The sequence below is a fragment of the Panicum hallii genome, chromosome 3 (assembly GCF_002211085.1).
Source record: "Panicum hallii strain FIL2 chromosome 3, PHallii_v3.1, whole genome shotgun sequence".
Taxonomy (NCBI): domain Eukaryota; kingdom Viridiplantae; phylum Streptophyta; class Magnoliopsida; order Poales; family Poaceae; genus Panicum; species Panicum hallii.
In genome coordinates, this window is record NC_038044.1 from 5,813,712 (window position 1) to 5,829,782 (window position 16,071).

Consider the following 16,071-nt stretch of genomic DNA (forward strand, 5'->3'; position numbering starts at 1 on the left):
CATTATTATCTTTGCAGGGCAGCTATGGCATTGGGTTTTTTAATGCTTCGTGTACTTTTACTGCGAGAAGTTCTGCTGCATGAGTTGTCTGCTGCATGAAAAATGAAGAATTACATCTCACAGTCAGGGCTCCCCTATTGTTTTCCCCTCAAGAAATGAAGAATTAAGTCTAGTGGGGCATGATCTACTTTTTATGCGAAAATGTCAAGCTCCAAGGTTTAGCAGCTAAAACTAATGCATAAGCAAATGCTCCCTCCTGTCAGTAATAGATGATGCCCTGACTGGCCAAATTAGCTTGCTTCAAACATCCGATCAAAAAGTGTTATGGGATGAGTATTTCAAGAGGACTTTTTTGGTTCTTCGCTGTGGTTTCTGGAGTTATCTGCGAAGCCGATGTATGAAATGAGAGAAAAAAATAGGCATGTAGAGCAATCCATTTAGAACATATAAAGAACGGAAAAATCCGGTTTACACCCTCAAACTATCACAAAAATTTATTTTTCAACCTTCAACTACAAAACTGAATAACATAAGCCATCCAACTATCAAAACCGTGTAAATTTGGTCCTTTGGATGGTTTCAAAGGTGGTTTTTTATTTTGTGAAAATTAAAAATATACAATTTTAAACTAAAAAATTCACAACTAATTTGTTTTAAATCAAAAAAAATACTAAATGGATATAATTTTTTTCTAGAAATGTAACCTATTTATTGACACTCTACTTGTCAGTTATTCGGATCCAATTTTTTATTATGTTCATAGTATTTGGTTGCTTGTAGTTATGCCTATTATTCTTAAATAAATAAGTTTCAAATAGAGGAATAATAGATAGGTTACATTTTTAGAAAAAAAATTTATACTAGCTTCATATTTTTTCTAATTTAAAATGGATTAGTTATGATTTTTTAGATCTTATTAGAATTTTTTTTAAAACAAACCACCTTTGAACCTCTCAAAGGGCCAAATTTGCACGGTTTCGATAGTTAAATGGCCTATGGTACCCAGTTTTGTAGTTGAAGGTTGAAAATTGGACTTTTGTGATAGTTTAAGAATATAAACCAGATCTTTCCATATAAAGAATGGCAAAAATAAAGAATTACAGCTACCTTCTTTTGTTTATTTTTCCAAGATTTCTTTTGTCATAGGCCAGGTGAACCAAATAAAACAAGATGGAGAGTTCCAAATTAAAACCGGAATTGCATCTCTGGACGCGTTGTGTTCAGGAGTGCATAACAAGATACAGCCAGTACATACGAAGAACTGTTTAAATTTCTTACTGATCAGAACATGATTCATTGGGCTTCCATTTGGATATTGCATGCATCACTCTGCCTTTCCATCCTTGTAGCAGCCAGCCACTGTCTTCATCAGCAACAAAGTCCTCATGATAAATCGCTTTCTTCATTTCTATTATTGAATTTAAGATAGCTGGATCGACAGGGAGCTGCTCGAACCCGGCCTTGAGGCACCTTGCTTGCCACTGCTTGTAAGTTTCTGGCCTGTCTGTCCTTTCTGCGCCCTCGCATGCTATGATGTTTATCGCCTCCCGCGCAAGCACTCTCCCCTCTAACAGCTTTCTTGCTTCATTATCCCGTGGAGCATTTGCATCAAACATGTCGAACACTGAGGAGTAATGGAACAGGAGCTCTTTGAAACGCGTTATAAAGAAGGGAGAACTGTATGACCCATTCACGACGCCGAGAATGAAGACCTTTGGGTTTATCCTTCTCATGATTTTCAGCACCCTATCCCTTGCGCTATTCATGGATACTGTCTCATCGCCAAGAGATTTCATCCGGTACAAACAGTTGACTATGAGAAGTTCATCCTCCTCGATGTTGAGATCTTCAATCTGAACGTTTTCAAATCGTGAGGAAATGCCCTGATATTGGAAAGGTACCTTAAACATGTTTGCATAATCAGCCAACCGCTTCCCTGCCTGCTCAGTGATCTCCAAGGTGCCGAAACCTGGTCGAGTCACATCTATGCCTGTAATCCGAAGCATTGGAGGCACTCCTTGCTCAGCAAACTGCTGGATCAGTGATGGCCACTGAAAGCCAAAGCATATGCCAAAATCGATGATGTGCACCTTCAATTGCCCCCTGGAGGCTTCAACAATAGTTTTGTTGGCAAAGGCGTTTGACGCCCTGAGCAAAGGGAAAGCCGCAAGACAAAGTTTGTAGATCTTAAACACCTCTTCATCAGTTACTCGCTTCTCCAGGAATTTGCGGTACAGCTGACTCCCGATCCCAGCTAGACGTGCCTCAAGGCCATCCACTAAGTAAAAGGCCAACCTCTGAGTACAATCTCCATCAGGCGAGGAGTGCTGTCTTATCTTCTTGATGAGCTCAGTGGCCAGCTGACGGTCGTCAGCTGCTACAGATTGTGCACAGTGGATGAGGAGAGTCCTAAGATCGACCACTTCTTTGTTGATCTGCCTCTTGCCCCGCAGCTTCTGTTGAGCAGGTCCTTTGCTTTGACCTTTCGGTGAATCCTTCCTTGCTTGCTTTCCCATCAATTCTCGCAGGCTTACTGTTTCGTTGAAACATTCATGACGGTAGCAAAGCAGAATTCTGTCAAACTTTCTGTTTTGGCTTATTTCGCAAGTAACCGTATTCGTATGTTGTTTGCTGCTTCTCCCTTCCCTGTTATTCAAATCTTGGGTATATGGATTGTTCCCCCTGTGGTCTGTGATCTGAAAGACTGCATATTTGCTCTTCTCGACTTCTTTCGCCTTTGTAGTCAGCCTGCAGATGCAAAGCTTGTCGCTGTCCAAATAGATGACACTTTTATCAAACCCCTTTGCATCCTCGGCACTTCTTATGATTTGCAAGGCAGGGAAGCCAAATCTAGCGGCCCTCCCAGTGCTTGTTGAAGGCTGATATGGCATGAAAAGACTCCTGCCATAGTTATATGGACTCAAAGGGGCTGGTAAGGGGTGTAACACGCTGCGACTGGACATGTCACTAGTGGAGCTAGTGCTGCGAGGCCGTTTTTGGCAATTGTTCCTGCTCTCATCTGGGCCATCTGCTTCATTGTTGCTACAGAGTGGTGGCCATGAAGGCGGGTATACCTGCTCTAGAATATCATAGAAGGCCTTCTCAGCAGCATGAAGGGCGGGCTCCCCTTCATGCAAGCCAACCCTCTCATCGACATCCTCCATCAGCATCTGGCTAATGTTGTGAAGAGCATTGTTTGATCTGATCCTTTGGTAGTCTGGGCTTATCCCTGCAGGAATCTGAAGTTGGTTTTGTCCGAGGTTGCTACTGACATTATACATTCCAGGGATGGGGACCAGGTCGGAGATTTCTGCGTTCGATTCATTATTGGTTGGTTGGGGAAAGAACTGGGGATCAGACAGTCTGTAGTTATATGTTGTGAGTTGCTGCTGGGAAGAAGAGGAAGATCCATCACATGGTTTTTCGGTTCTTGTAATGGTGTGCAGGTCATCAAAGTGAGGTTCAATCACCATAGAGTTTATTCACCACAGAGGGAGGATTTTCCCTTCAAACCTTTATACAAAGATGATTGTTCTGAAGCCCACAACTAATGTTCAGCTTCTTCTCTGCAACAGGGAAGACAAAAAAACTAATTTGTATGAGTCTTCAATTTACTTCAAGGATAATGACAATTAGATTCACCTTTCTAATTTCTAGAACACAGAATGGTTCATGCAATCATGCGTCTACCACTAATTAAATGGTTTGGTAAGAATAGGTTTTACAAGAAAGGTTATTTAGATCAGCTGGGTTATACTAAGCCACAACCAATGTGTGCAATGTATGTTTCTAGTTAATTGAGGTGATAGCACTTAGGGGTCACTTAGTGGTAGCTACAGTATTAGTTAACTGAAGTGTTGGTAATGATGGGCCACAATAGTAGCTTAGATATTCTTATACGTTGGAGAAAAAGATTTGTGCAAAATGAATAGGAGTCATTAGATGCAGTTGAATGAATGGATTTAACCGACCCTCATACACTTTGATTGGTTAATATGGAAAGGAAAGCAACTGGTGCTTTTTATATTGGTATAGAAAATTGTTTTAGTATGCCATGGTGGGCAACATGTATGACTTCCTATTACAGATCTTGTGGTTTTGCATCAGTTCCTGGACTGCAAATGAAGAAGACTCAACTTATAGTGCTTCTTGCAGCAAAAGAGTGATCCTGATTTTTCTAATTTTATTTGAACAGATAAATGCCAACTTTTGGACATGAAGAACAAGCATTGAAAGTACGCGGCAACATACCTTTACAAATCAGCAACAGCACCAACGTCTTGTGTAGAAGATGGCAGAGGGAGAAGAGGGCATATGTTTTTCTATGTAGGCAGGCAGCCAAGCTTATATAGAGATCATAATCGTCGAGACTTGAGATGTCCCATGGTATTGCCACACTGAGCACAGATTCTGTGGTGTCGATGTAAACTAAATAAACTTGTTATGTCCTCTCCTCTCAGACGTTTCCTTGTAGCTTCAATTTCTTCTTTTCCTGTTGGGATGGTGACATTCAGGATGTAGACAGAATGCTCCAGGTTGTTGTCACCCTTTGCGTATAAAATTAGGCAGAAATTGATTTCTCATCCTCTTTATAATTCAGCCGCTGCAGTTTGGATGATCGATAAGGGGCGAAGATTGGGAGGAAAGAGCGAGAACGATTGACCAGCTGGTTAGGATTCAGTGCTCAGAGGAGTTTAAAAAGACATAAGATCATCCACGCAGCAAACCAAACTAACGTCAAGGTTAATGGCGTACTAATTCTTGTAAAACTTGTTAGCCTATAGTAGAACTCTTGCATTGTTCACCTAAATGACAAAAAAAAATCCTAACTTGGTGCGAAACGAACTTAGAAATTTGAAGAATTTGGGAGAGAATGCCCCAAGACTTGAGAATGATACCATGTACATAAAGTTTTAGTTCACCCATATGACAAAATTAAGTCGCAACTTGTAAGTGGAGAGTGGAGCTATAGGAAATATCATATAGTGGCCCAAGATTTCATAATGATACCACCCTGCTTTCCCGTGTGCAGTAGATTGTTTTATGCAATTGATTGTATTTTTCATAGACAGCAGATGCATATACTTTTTATGCGGTCTCCAGGTTTCAACCCATCTGTAGCAAACTACAAGGCACTCAACATCAATACAAATATATATTTGATTAAGCAGACGAAGTCGTACCATATTACGTAACAGCGTCCACAAACCATGAGGAAATGAACTTTACCTTCTGTTGATGATGAAAACTAGAGTAATGGACTGGCAGCGACTGTCCATGACAATAGGTACAAGATGCAAGTACAGCTAATGGCGCCAAAAGCGGAGTTGAAACAAATGGATCCAGGTTGGAACGGTTGAACCAACCAAAAGTCATTATCTCATCCTTTTCTTCCAAAGAAAGAAGAACCAATCGACTTTACTAAAGCTAAAGAGTAAAGAAATACCTGGAAATGGCGCCGGCAAAACAAATGCAGATGTATATGATCTAGACATAATTGTCTAAGCAAATTCACTTCTCAATGGTGCAAGGTTGTTCAAACCTGTGCTCTATTCTGGCAGGCTTTTGTAAAAGCATTTCCATAGGGTGTTAGCAGCCCAAATAGCCTCCACCATCTGGTGCAATATTTCCCATGGAAGATTTTTCTTTAACAAATCTTACCATATTGGTGACAATAATCATGCAGCAGTCTTCAACGTCGTTTTGGAAAGAAGCCCAGGATTTAATAGACCAGAGCTCTTGCTTTGGGTTTAAGGAATGATGCTTCTGACCAAACAGATTGGAACCTATGCAAAGGCAAAACGTCCTCTTATCAGCAACTCCTATGGAAAAGCACATTGATACAGTCGAAACATGCAGTTGATTTCAATTTTCAACTTCCTCCACTGTTGGTTCAAACATACGTTAAGTATAGATTCTGCTTGTCACCAATAGGTACAAGTGTCTTTAGATTTCGGCATTGCAGTATGGTTCATCTGACAAAATAAGCTTTCTGATAGTTCACCCAGCATCACATATAAAAAAAAAACTCAGAACAATTGATGCGTTAAATGTTGTACATCGAATTCATGGCTTGAGCAACAGAATGCTGTTTGACTGCAAACTCAGTGATCAACATTTTCCCCTCCGATTGAAGATTTCATTGCCAGTGTTCTACCTCGCACTGAGCTAAACCCATAGTACCAAAATTACACTGGGTTTGGGAAATAACATTACAACTCCGACCCGTTTTGATACAATGCTTGTTCTAAAATGCTCCTTAATCTACACTTTTCTGGTGTGTCTCTTCTGCTGACACGGTGAGCAAAGATTGCATGGTATGTGCAGCAAAGGAGCTTCTCAAAAGTGAGCCAAACTGTATACTAGGGTCCACGAAAGCTGCAAGCAATAAAAAAGGTAAATGAGGTGTCAATGATTAAATCAACATTAGTTCATTCCTATTGATGAAGTAGAATAGTTACCAGGAAAAGGGTGAAAGAAGCAAAAAGTCCCTCCTGAAGTAGCGCCCCATGGCCTCCATATTCCTCCTCGTCGATCTTCAACACGTATGCGTAGTACCAATAAATAATGCCAGTCGAAATAGCCATAAATCTGAAAAATGCCACATGATAAGTTATAACAAATCCATAGTAAAAGCTCACATGCTCAGGTCAAATAAACATCAGCCCTAAAGCCATAGTACTTTTACAGAAGCGTGAAAAAAGTAGCAACGGCTAACTGCATTTAGGTCGTGGCAACAAAAGTCATTTTCCTATGGCAATCAGTATGTCTATTGCTTAGCACACATCCGAAATAAAAGCAGGTAATCAGCCATTGCTCTGTTCTGTGTGTCTTTCCTGTTCCTAAAGCTACCTTAAGAGTATTGTACAGTCACTCTTGACCAAGACTCATGTAAACCCATGCATTTCAACCCGAAAATAGTCAAGACCAGAAGAATATGTATCCAAGGATGAAATGTTTGTGCACACAGCTATATACTGCCGCAGTTGTTTTTAGTACCGCTTAGGAATTAGAAGCAGAAAATAGCCAAAGTTCTGCATTCTACAGAGGTAACTAGCAAATTATGCTTGCGTCCAGTTAATCAGATCCCAACTGGCAAGCAAATTCAAGTGGTAACAACAGATCTGGCCCACATGTGACTACTAACAGTGGTGAAATCATCCCTCCCTGAACTTAATAACATGAGGAATCGAGGATTACTCTCCTAAACTCCAATACTCTAACACTGTCAATTTAATATCCACCATGTAGATATATTAGGCCGGTTTATCCATTATCTTAAAAAAACATTGATTGTGCTCAGTTGCAATGTCCATGACGTATAAAATTGACCCGAGTTTCTGATCCCCAGCAAGGGAAGTCAAGCCCTGATACGTGATTCTACACTGCAAAGAGTTTAATCTCGCTCATTCACGCGTTTTCGCTCCATTGTACATGAATTGCATCTAAGATTACCGTAGGAAAGCAAACAGATCTACAGCGCAACCCTGGAGCATGAGAAGATGAGAGAGAGGTTGGGACTCACAGCGCGATCCAGACGGCGCCGACGAGGGGGACGGCTCCCCAGAGCAGGCCGCAGAAGAGCCCCACCGCCTGGCGGATCCAGTGCACCGCGTCCAGCAGCTGGTCCTGGAAAAAGCCGAGAGCCGAGAGCATCAGCGGCAGCTAGGGCCGAGATAGTAGCCAGGGCGGCGGGGGTACCTTGTCCCAGGAGGCCTCCGGGTCGAGGTACCTGGCGAGCTTGGAGGAGAGCGCGTGGGCGCCGCCACCGCCGCCGTTCTGCTGCTGCGCCTGCGCCTGCGCCTGCGCGCGCGACTGCTTCGCCGACGACCTGGCCTTGGCCATCTCTCTCGCTGGAGGCAGAAGCGGGTGGAGCGGCGGCGGGATCCCCGTGGCGAGGCGGGAGATGCGGATCGCGGCGGCGCACGTGCACGGGGCAGTTCCAAATCGAGGCAGTTAGCTGGAGTCGAGCGGCGGCGCTCCCTTCCCTCCTTTTTCTACGGCCGCGCCCCCCGCAGCTTTTGGTATTTACGTTTATGCAATTATGCCCCTGGAGGAAGTGAAAAGGGACGAACCTGCTATAGCCTATATGGCATAATCATCATTTGCTTTTCTCTAGAAAGACACAAGAAAGGTGTCTCATATCTGATTCATATTAAGGAAAATAATTGGAGGTACAAAAGAAGGACAACTTGATATAAAATGATATAAAGAAAATAAATTACATCGAAAAGTTCTCTCGTCGTCATCTTCATTCGAATGTTCGTCATCCACCGGAGCTTAAAAATGCACTGAACGAATGTTCGTCGTCCACCTAAGCTTGAAAAATGCACTGGAAAGGCAGCAAGGGAAAAGAACACCTGTAAACGCCATCGCCACACAAGGCTTTGAAGACCGAAAAAACCACTCACCGCTTACAACAAGATCTAGTAACCCAAGCAACGCAGGCTTGCAATTCGTCACCACTAAAACAGAGGGTTGAAGAAACCGGATCTTGTCCAAGAATAAATCGAAAGAAGAGATCGAAGTTGCCACAACAAAAGATAGCCAACTGCATCTCTTGATTGACACACCAATTGCAAGATTTGGAGAGAACCTCAGATCCAGCAGAACCAATTTTCATTGGCCCTTCGTTGGCGCCGGATCGGGCGTCATCGAGGGAGGGTGAGGCCGGACATACCTTATTCCACAGCGTCATGGTCGTCACCACCTCACCAATGTCGCTAGAGAACCAAATCTGAAAGAAAATAAAAGAAAATAAAAGACTAGATCTATAAAGAGGATGGGTCCCCGCTCCTCCGCATACCGGCGAGGCCACCGGAGGAACAGAGGAGGGGGGCCGAGGGGGCGGCGCCGAGAGGGCCTGGCGGCGGCATAATCATCATTTGCTAAGAGACCAGGAATGGATTGAGGGGGCTGTTTGGTTCCGAAGAACTAAACTTTAGCCCTATCACATCAAACAGAATATTGTCATTTAGAAGTATTAAATCAAATATAATTATAAAACTAATTGTAGAATCTGGGCTAATTCGCGAGATAACTCTAATGAGGTATATTAATCCATGATTAGTAGATGGTTACTGTAACATCACTGTTGCAAATTATGAATTAATTAGGCTCATTAAATTCATCTCGCGAATTAGCACCCATCTGTGAAAAAAATTGTAAACAGATTTTATTTAATACTCCTATATGGCAAGATTCCTTTAACGTGATAGGACTAAAATTTAATCCTCCGGAACCAAACAGGATCTTACCTTTTCACTGGGTGATCAGGTGATGCACCTGATGATTGGATCGAAGCATTAAAAAGAGCATGTACCATCCTTTTACACATAGAAGAAAGTAAAGATCCCCATGAAAACTCGGAATTTAACCCTAAACCAGAACAACACACAAGTGAGAGGCCTTGGTGCATGGAGTGATCAAAGTGTAATGGAACAGCACATTGGTACATCGAGTGGCCAAAGTGCATACTCACCCAAACAATTACTTGGGCAATTGGGCATGCATGAGTGGGCCCTCTGTTAGTCTGTTGTATTTTATCTGGGGACGCACTGTCACCGAAACACCAATGTCTGTACCAAGGTGCAAGAAACGCCCTCATGGAAATTTCAGAAAACCAAGGAGTCACTTTCTACTCATGGTTGTGGAGATCTCAACGACACTTACCATATACACACACCATTAACCAGAACACGACTCATGAACTCATCCACTAGAGCAGACTATAAGAAATTATTTACAGGCCAAGTTAGCAACTCTGCCAAGCCAACCAAGCAGCCACACCATAAGGACAGCAGAATCACCACACTACATCAGCTAATCACTTGGTTCCTTCTAGGCTTCTACCAAATCACAGGCAGAAGAGGAGGATTCATCAGCTTGTCCAGGTCAGAATCTGCTTGGCTGCCAGCTCACCGCACGCCCTGAGCAAACAATGCGAAAACTATGACACGACATTCAGCAGCAGTTTGGTTTCCCCTTTATCCCCTTTAGTAAGGGGGTGTTTGGTTCATAAGGGCTAAACTTTAGCCCCGTCACATCAAAGAGAATCTTGTCACATAAGATTCTCTTTGATGTGACAGGGCTATTTAGCCTCTAGGAACCAAACGGGACCTAAGAATGATCAAGAATAGAATCCCAAAAACACCATTGGTCTAGAGATACAGTCAACTTGCCTTGGCACGTGAGGAACGACGCAAACTGCCAGGAGATGTTGCTGACAGGGCTGTGGCTCCTCTCTTAGCAGGAAGAGACTGCTTCTTGCTTTGGGAATGGCTTTGATTTGGAACATCCTCACTTCTGCCATCAACTGAAGTCACCATGGGAGATGGAAATGGTGCAGCAGAGACATCTGGTTCAACAACTGTGCTTATAGGAAGAGCCCCTGAGGAATGCAGTGACAAGAGTTAAAGGATAACCCCAAAAAAGTACAGAACATGCACTTTGATCTGCAAGTTCATTCCATAATGGGAAAGAAAAGGAGATCTGGTTCTTAAGTTGGAAATCATGCACTGTACTATTTGTAAATTGTAACATTAGAAATATACTTTGGAGATTCCACCACAACCAGAACTACATAAGAACCAACCCATAAAACCTCTGCAATTGACAGTGCGCAGTGTAATTCATTTATGTATATATAAATGATGTATTTGGGGCAAAGTCACATGTTTACTTGGGAAGAAAACAGGTCTGCTCTGCTTAACCCCATTGCCCCTTACTAGCATTTGGTAAAAAAGAAAAGGCAAAAGTTCATGTTAATATTATGCTTGTAGAAGATGTTTATGAATCTGACACTTGTTCATATAATTGTACCAAGGATATAAATATTATTGGTTACCATTCATTGCAGAAGACTGGAATTTCTCTCTGATGATCCTTACAAACTTGACTACATTATCACTCAAATTCAAATCCTTCACCAGTTTCTCAACATCTTTGATGTGCGGATCACATTCGAGCACTGCTGTGACAAAAAAAAAACTTTTAGAAACATGTCCATGTGAAAAATGGAGAATGAGGTATCAACAAAGGCAGTTGACAAAATCTCATAAGGAGCTTCAACTCACAGTTATATCTATCTTTGTCAAAATTTATGCAAAATGAGTATTCTGTCTCTGGACTTTGCGGGTCAACCTTGTTGAAAACAAACTTCACACCTTCAGGAAGCAAACAGGATGCTTGTCAGGGAATAAGGCATCAACTTCATGTACTTAAGCGTAGTACGAAATTTGTTTATTGCTTACCTTCTTCTCCTCCAACGATCTTGAAGCCAAGAAACTTCTCATACCAGAAAACAGCTTCTTCCATCTTCTCCCGCACTGCTGCATCTTCATTAGTATTTGCTTCCAGTGGTTCAAGAGCTGCCATAGGCCATAAATAAAGTACATCACCGGGCTCGCATATTATATTTATGACGACTTCTGTGAACAATCAGGCACAACAACCGCCCAAAAGACGAATGTAGCATGGGAAGGCTAGATAAGGTGTACCTTGAAGTAGCTCGGATATGACTGTGGTGCGTTTGTCCCTCTTGTCCCTTAGATCGGCAACCGAGTTACCGAGCCGCTCAATCATAGCAGTGGCGTCAGAAATCGACTCGGTGGTAAGTTTGCCCTTTGATTCCTTGCACGACTGAACTGCAAAGGGCGGAGTGGAGTTTACACACACCAGATTTCAGCATCCATGCGGTGGTCTCATGAACCAACCAATTGCATAATCATCTAGCAAGATTAATGATGCAATGTGTGCGGTTTTGGGGTCAACACAAGATACAAAAATTGCACATATCATCAGAATTTCAGAGTAACAGAGGGAGAGGGGGGGGGGGGTCGTGCAGTATGCATTTTCAGGCTCCCAGCCGTGAACCGTAAATTAGGTAAGCGTGATCCCAAAACCGTGAATAACATAAAAGGCCATTACTGAAGAAGGGGAAGGAACTGAACTGGACAGTCCTGAAGTCCCACCACGTTACTGCCCAAAATTTGTTAGAGGAAGCTTGCACGTACCGGAGAGAGTTTCGGTGAGCTGAGATTGGAGGTCGCGCAACTGATCCTTGAGCCCTTTGAGCTGCTCTGCACCATCCAAACCACACGGAATCACTCGAAATGGTGGCACGGTTTCCGCGGGCCAGAACTGGGATTAGGGAGCGGGAGGGGAGGAAGGGCGACGTGGCAGTTACCTTGGGTGCCTTGGCGCGAGAAGGCCTGGAGGGCGAGCGAGCGGGCGGACGCTAGCGCGGCGGCGCCCGCCCCCCGCTCGCGCTGCGCCGCCATCCGCCCCCGCAGCGCCGCCGCCGCCGTCTTCCTCCACTGGGGATCCAGCGCTCCCGCGCCGCCTCCGCCAGGCGCGGTGGCGACGGGGGCTCCCCGCTCGAGGGCGGCCGCCATCTGCTGCTCGACCGACGACGCCATCCGCTGCTCGGCTCCAAGCGGGCCCGGCACCCCGACGACGAGCGTCTCTCTCTCTCTCTCTCTCCTCTCTGATTTTTTTTGGTTTTTGGCGAGAGAAGAAAGAGAGGGAATTCCAGAAACTTTTTGGATTTGGAGTTTGTGTTGGCCTGTTGGGGCATGGAGATCCGTAGTTGGGCTGGGCTGGATAGTTTGGCCCATCTTTACGGTGGGTTTGTTTTGAGAGTCGGGCCGGGCTGGATGGCTTATTTTTTAGAAGAAAAAAAGAGGCTACAGGAACGTAATTGTTCCACGTTCCAAGCTGCTAATTTACTACAATCTTTTCGCCCAATTGAAATCTCGCGATCCAGTAGATTTCAATTTACAATTTAAGATTATTCTAGATCCGTCTCTTTTCGGCCGATCGCGATTTCAATCTCCTGGAGCACAGGAAGCGTGCGTGTGTTTCGCATGAGCAATAAAACGACTGGAAATTGGATAAGATAAGACGGAACGAACGCTCTTACAAAAGATCTGGCCCGTGCGATGCCGTCGCCCCGCTGAGCGGAGCCACACGGTGGCGGGACCCCTTCGCCGTCGCTCCACGCAACCGCCGCTCGCTCGATTTCCTGCCCGGAGCACGACGGCCAGGTGATGCCCGATTTGGTTGCCTTCCTGTTGCCTTCGCGCCGCGCTCCGTTCGCACGCAACGCATTCCCCCCACCCCAGCAGGAGAGAGGTGTCCGCGACGGGGGCGAGCGCTGCCGCTGCCGTTCGGCTTGAGTCTATGGCCGCCGCCGCCCGAGTGGCGCACGGGAGCGGCCGCCTCAGCCGCCCGCGCCCGCCCCGGGTGGGGCTGCGCGGCGCCTGGGCGGTGGCGGCGGCCGCGGCGGAGGGGCCGTCCTGCCTCTACGTGGGCCCAATCGAGACCGCCAGCCAGGAGAAGCTCGAGGCGCTCTACCACCAGGTGCGTTGCGTTGCTAGTTTGTTCCTGCTCGGTTTGATCAGTGTTTTCACCTTTCGGATTAAAGGGAAACAAATATATATATATATATATATATATGTTTTTTCATACATTATTAGCCGTCCACAGCAGCAAAGCCAGCCGAACAGGCTGAATTGCTAATTGCGCAATTGGATTAACAGTCATTAACATGTTGATATCGTCTACCCTGTGCAGGCCAGGGATTCCTACTACAGCGGTCAGCCATTGATCGTCGATGACATGTTTGACAAAGTCGAGGTAAATTCATACCTCTGTAGCAATCAAGATTAACTGATACGTAATCCTCCACAAATTTAGACTTCAGCTTTGTCTTCTCACAAATCATCTAACTCTCGCAGTTGAAGCTCCGGCTCTATGGCTCCAAATCTGTTGTGAAATACCCCCGTTGCAGCCTCATAAGGCAGTCAACTTATGCCGACGCTGAGGTAACCTTTCACATTATTATTCGCTTAGAACTTGGTCCCATTCCCTCAACGCCAAGCCTAAGATGGCTTACACTTTGATGTTTCAATCGGCCTTTGGGTGTAGGGCAGGAGGACCAATCAATGTTTATGGCATTATCAAGCATCTGGATGTTGCTGCTCCTGTTTGGCACCTCAGCCTTCCTGGTTCCAAGTCTCTACACCCTGAGCCTTGCATTCGGAGACGCATTCGGAGCAAGGTACCTCTTGTACGGCACAAAGTCCCTTGACGCTATAACAAGAGTTAATGACCTGGCTTTAGTTGGAATGGGCTACCTGGTTGGTTACCCCATTGCATCTGCTTCTGGTAAGAAATTGATCTTAAGTGCTGGTATTTGGAGTTTCACCTTCACCATATCATGTGGTAACATACCTCATGTCTTAATTTCCACTCATGGGTTAACCATCTGATTGAATCTTTTTCCTCGGTCAGTTGGTGCACTGCGAGGCTTATTGTCAAATAATTTGGTTGCACTGAAAGGCTCCTGCCCAAATTGTGGCGAGCAGGTCAGCTTTAGTTCTAGTAATGACATTAATCAATTATCATTCTGCTTATTATCGTTTATCTATAATCATCTGGCGACCTGAGAAACTTGAGCATGTTGCTGTCAGGTATTTGCATTTGTTAAGACTGATAAATCCATTCGAGCACCTCATAGAGCAGAATGTCATGTTTGTGAATGCCCATTGGAGTATCGTACTAAAATTGAGGTATGTGAAATACCTGTCATTTTGACACCACTTTGCTGTGTTGAAATGTATAGTTGTGTACATTTTAGAATTAAAGGGACAGAGCCCCGTCCATAGATTAATCAGGACCAGCATTACAAGATCACAGCACAGACACCACCCTTGCTGTTTTACAGCATCACAACACAGACAGAGACATCACCCTTGTTGTTTCCACACACACCAGCTTCACAACGCAGATCAGTTAAGAGTTCACTGAAAGGCAACATCATAAGGCTACACTCCAGAGATGCAGCACACATTTCCCACTAAAAAGACATTCCTCTGGTACAGCTCCGAGTATCAGGCAGATTCCTTTATCTTGCCATGCTCTTCGGCTTAGCTGATTCTCCTGTTGCCCGTCAGCTGTCAGATCGCACCAGACCATATCCATACTGACACCGGCCTTCTCGCTGATGGATAGGCCATTCATCAGTAGGCACCAGGAATCCCCAAGAGCAATTTCAGCCTCGACAGGGAGTCCAGCGTGTGTGCACCATGGCCTTATAGTCTTCCAGATGGCGAGTAGGACACATATAGCTGTGAACATTTTAAATTTTGGTGTTGAATTTATGTTATTTGGGTAGAAATACATGCAAAACAGTACGGTTTTCTTTGCCAGGGTGCAATACTGTGAAATCTTCACCGAGCTCTTGCAGTATCACAAAAATTCTGATTCCCTTTTTATACGTCGTGCATTGAGGTTTCAGGCCCTTAATTCTCTGGCACAATTGACACGCAGTAATGGGTACACTAATGAATATACAAGACAAACTTAGTGTAGGAGCTTTGATTCTAGATTTCCATTGGGTTTGGGAGTTGAAATATTTAGTGGATGTATATTTTTTGGCATCACAGAACAAAGTATATATATGTTTTCCTTGCGGTGTTGCTATGTAGAAATCGTTGTCAGGGCCTAGAAGAAGCTGGGTCTACGGCCGAGTTTATCTAGTGAAGCAAGGGCATCCTAGGAAACGGAAATGGATAAAAGACTAGAGTTCCAATGTCAGCTGCTGAAGAAAGTTAAGATCATCTTGCGAGATGGCACTCTTCTGATCGACTGAATCATTTTTCAAATACCACTCTTATTGATCAGGAGGGCTTATTGTGTACGAATCCATTGAAAGATTGGTCAAGTAAAGTATTTTGTAAAACAAATAGTACATTCCTTTCTGAGATTTCCAAACACTGCAGATGAACCCATGTTGCATTGTATTTTTGTGTCTTTTTTTTGGATAAACCTATGATACAATGGTAAAGCACCACTCGAGAAGCTACGAAGGCATCCATGCTATCAGGAGGGAGGGTCCAAAAGGCTGAAACTCTGCACCAAACATGTTTAATTATTTCATCGAGGATGCGTGTGAATTAATATATTCTGGATACTCAACATGTATACAAACTTGGTCAGATGCAATCAGCGTTATACAAGTGTATATGAAGTTTTCAGGGTTAATTAGTGTGCTCTCAGCTTAATTTG

General features: G+C 44.1%; 4 protein-coding genes across 7 annotated transcripts; 1 reads left to right on the top strand and 3 right to left on the bottom strand.

Annotated features, from left to right (window-relative positions):
• Nucleotides 1-1,239: 1,239 nt before the first annotated feature.
• Nucleotides 1,240-4,326, bottom strand: LOC112887529 (scarecrow-like protein 30). Its single transcript, XM_025953718.1, has 2 exons — nucleotides 4,252-4,326; nucleotides 1,240-3,566 (listed from the first exon to the last, which is right to left on the bottom strand). The coding sequence occupies exon 2, from the start codon at nucleotides 3,471-3,473 to the stop codon at nucleotides 1,275-1,277; it is 2,199 nt and encodes a 732-aa protein (XP_025809503.1). The 5' UTR covers nucleotides 3,474-3,566; nucleotides 4,252-4,326; the 3' UTR covers nucleotides 1,240-1,274.
• A 1,689-nt stretch (nucleotides 4,327-6,015) lies between these two features.
• Nucleotides 6,016-9,384, bottom strand: LOC112887005 (uncharacterized protein RAB5IF homolog). The gene is made up of 5 exons (XM_025953077.1): nucleotides 9,258-9,384; nucleotides 7,702-8,737; nucleotides 7,526-7,629; nucleotides 6,462-6,591; nucleotides 6,016-6,378 (listed from the first exon to the last, which is right to left on the bottom strand). The coding sequence occupies exons 2-5, from the start codon at nucleotides 7,843-7,845 to the stop codon at nucleotides 6,340-6,342; spliced, it is 417 nt and encodes a 138-aa protein (XP_025808862.1). The 5' UTR covers nucleotides 7,846-8,737; nucleotides 9,258-9,384; the 3' UTR covers nucleotides 6,016-6,339.
• Nucleotides 9,385-9,579: 195 nt separating this feature from the next.
• On the bottom strand, nucleotides 9,580-12,506 carry LOC112887004 (kinetochore protein Spc25-like). 3 transcript variants are annotated; one of them, XM_025953073.1, is made up of 8 exons: nucleotides 12,188-12,505; nucleotides 12,015-12,080; nucleotides 11,499-11,645; nucleotides 11,253-11,369; nucleotides 11,076-11,165; nucleotides 10,847-10,972; nucleotides 10,182-10,390; nucleotides 9,580-9,929 (listed from the first exon to the last, which is right to left on the bottom strand). In XM_025953073.1, the coding sequence occupies exons 1-8, from the start codon at nucleotides 12,417-12,419 to the stop codon at nucleotides 9,918-9,920; spliced, it is 999 nt and encodes a 332-aa protein (XP_025808858.1). In that variant the 5' UTR covers nucleotides 12,420-12,505; the 3' UTR covers nucleotides 9,580-9,917. The 3 variants fall into 3 exon arrangements, with proteins under 3 accessions (XP_025808858.1, XP_025808859.1, XP_025808861.1); XM_025953074.1 differs by having other exon boundaries at nucleotides 10,847-10,969; nucleotides 12,188-12,504; XM_025953076.1 differs by having other exon boundaries at nucleotides 9,590-9,929; nucleotides 11,499-11,555; nucleotides 12,018-12,080; nucleotides 12,188-12,506.
• A 399-nt stretch (nucleotides 12,507-12,905) lies between these two features.
• LOC112884360 (PGR5-like protein 1B, chloroplastic) lies at nucleotides 12,906-15,856 on the top strand. 2 transcript variants are annotated; one of them, XM_025949739.1, is made up of 7 exons: nucleotides 12,911-13,362; nucleotides 13,576-13,638; nucleotides 13,740-13,826; nucleotides 13,935-14,169; nucleotides 14,296-14,369; nucleotides 14,475-14,573; nucleotides 15,492-15,856. In XM_025949739.1, the coding sequence occupies exons 1-7, from the start codon at nucleotides 13,183-13,185 to the stop codon at nucleotides 15,585-15,587; spliced, it is 834 nt and encodes a 277-aa protein (XP_025805524.1). In that variant the 5' UTR covers nucleotides 12,911-13,182; the 3' UTR covers nucleotides 15,588-15,856. The 2 variants fall into 2 exon arrangements, with proteins under 2 accessions (XP_025805525.1, XP_025805524.1); XM_025949740.1 differs by lacking the exon at nucleotides 14,475-14,573 and having other exon boundaries at nucleotides 12,906-13,362.
• The last annotated feature ends 215 nt before the right edge of the window (nucleotides 15,857-16,071 follow it).

Coding starts and splice junctions, on each gene's coding strand:
- LOC112887005 (XM_025953077.1), bottom strand. CDS start 7,845: ATGGCCAAGGCCAGGTCGTCGGCGAAGCAGTCGCGCGCGCAGGCGCAG. Junction 7,630..7,701: donor CGGAGGCCTCCTGGGACAAG/GTACCCCCGCCG, acceptor GGCTTTTTCCAG/GACCAGCTGCTGGACGCGGT. Junction 6,379..6,461: donor CTTCTTTCACCCTTTTCCTG/GTAACTATTCTA, acceptor TATTGCTTGCAG/CTTTCGTGGACCCTAGTATA.
- LOC112887004 (XM_025953073.1), bottom strand. CDS start 12,419: ATGGCGTCGTCGGTCGAGCAGCAGATGGCGGCCGCCCTCGAGCGGGGA. Junction 12,081..12,187: donor CTCGCGCCAAGGCACCCAAG/GTAACTGCCACG, acceptor TGGATGGTGCAG/AGCAGCTCAAAGGGCTCAAG. Junction 11,166..11,252: donor GATCGTTGGAGGAGAAGAAG/GTAAGCAATAAA, acceptor TGCTTCCTGAAG/GTGTGAAGTTTGTTTTCAAC.
- LOC112887529 (XM_025953718.1), bottom strand. CDS start 3,473: ATGGTGATTGAACCTCACTTTGATGACCTGCACACCATTACAAGAACC.
- LOC112884360 (XM_025949739.1), top strand. CDS start 13,183: ATGGCCGCCGCCGCCCGAGTGGCGCACGGGAGCGGCCGCCTCAGCCGC. Junction 13,363..13,575: donor TCGAGGCGCTCTACCACCAG/GTGCGTTGCGTT, acceptor TACCCTGTGCAG/GCCAGGGATTCCTACTACAG. Junction 14,370..14,474: donor GCCCAAATTGTGGCGAGCAG/GTCAGCTTTAGT, acceptor TGTTGCTGTCAG/GTATTTGCATTTGTTAAGAC.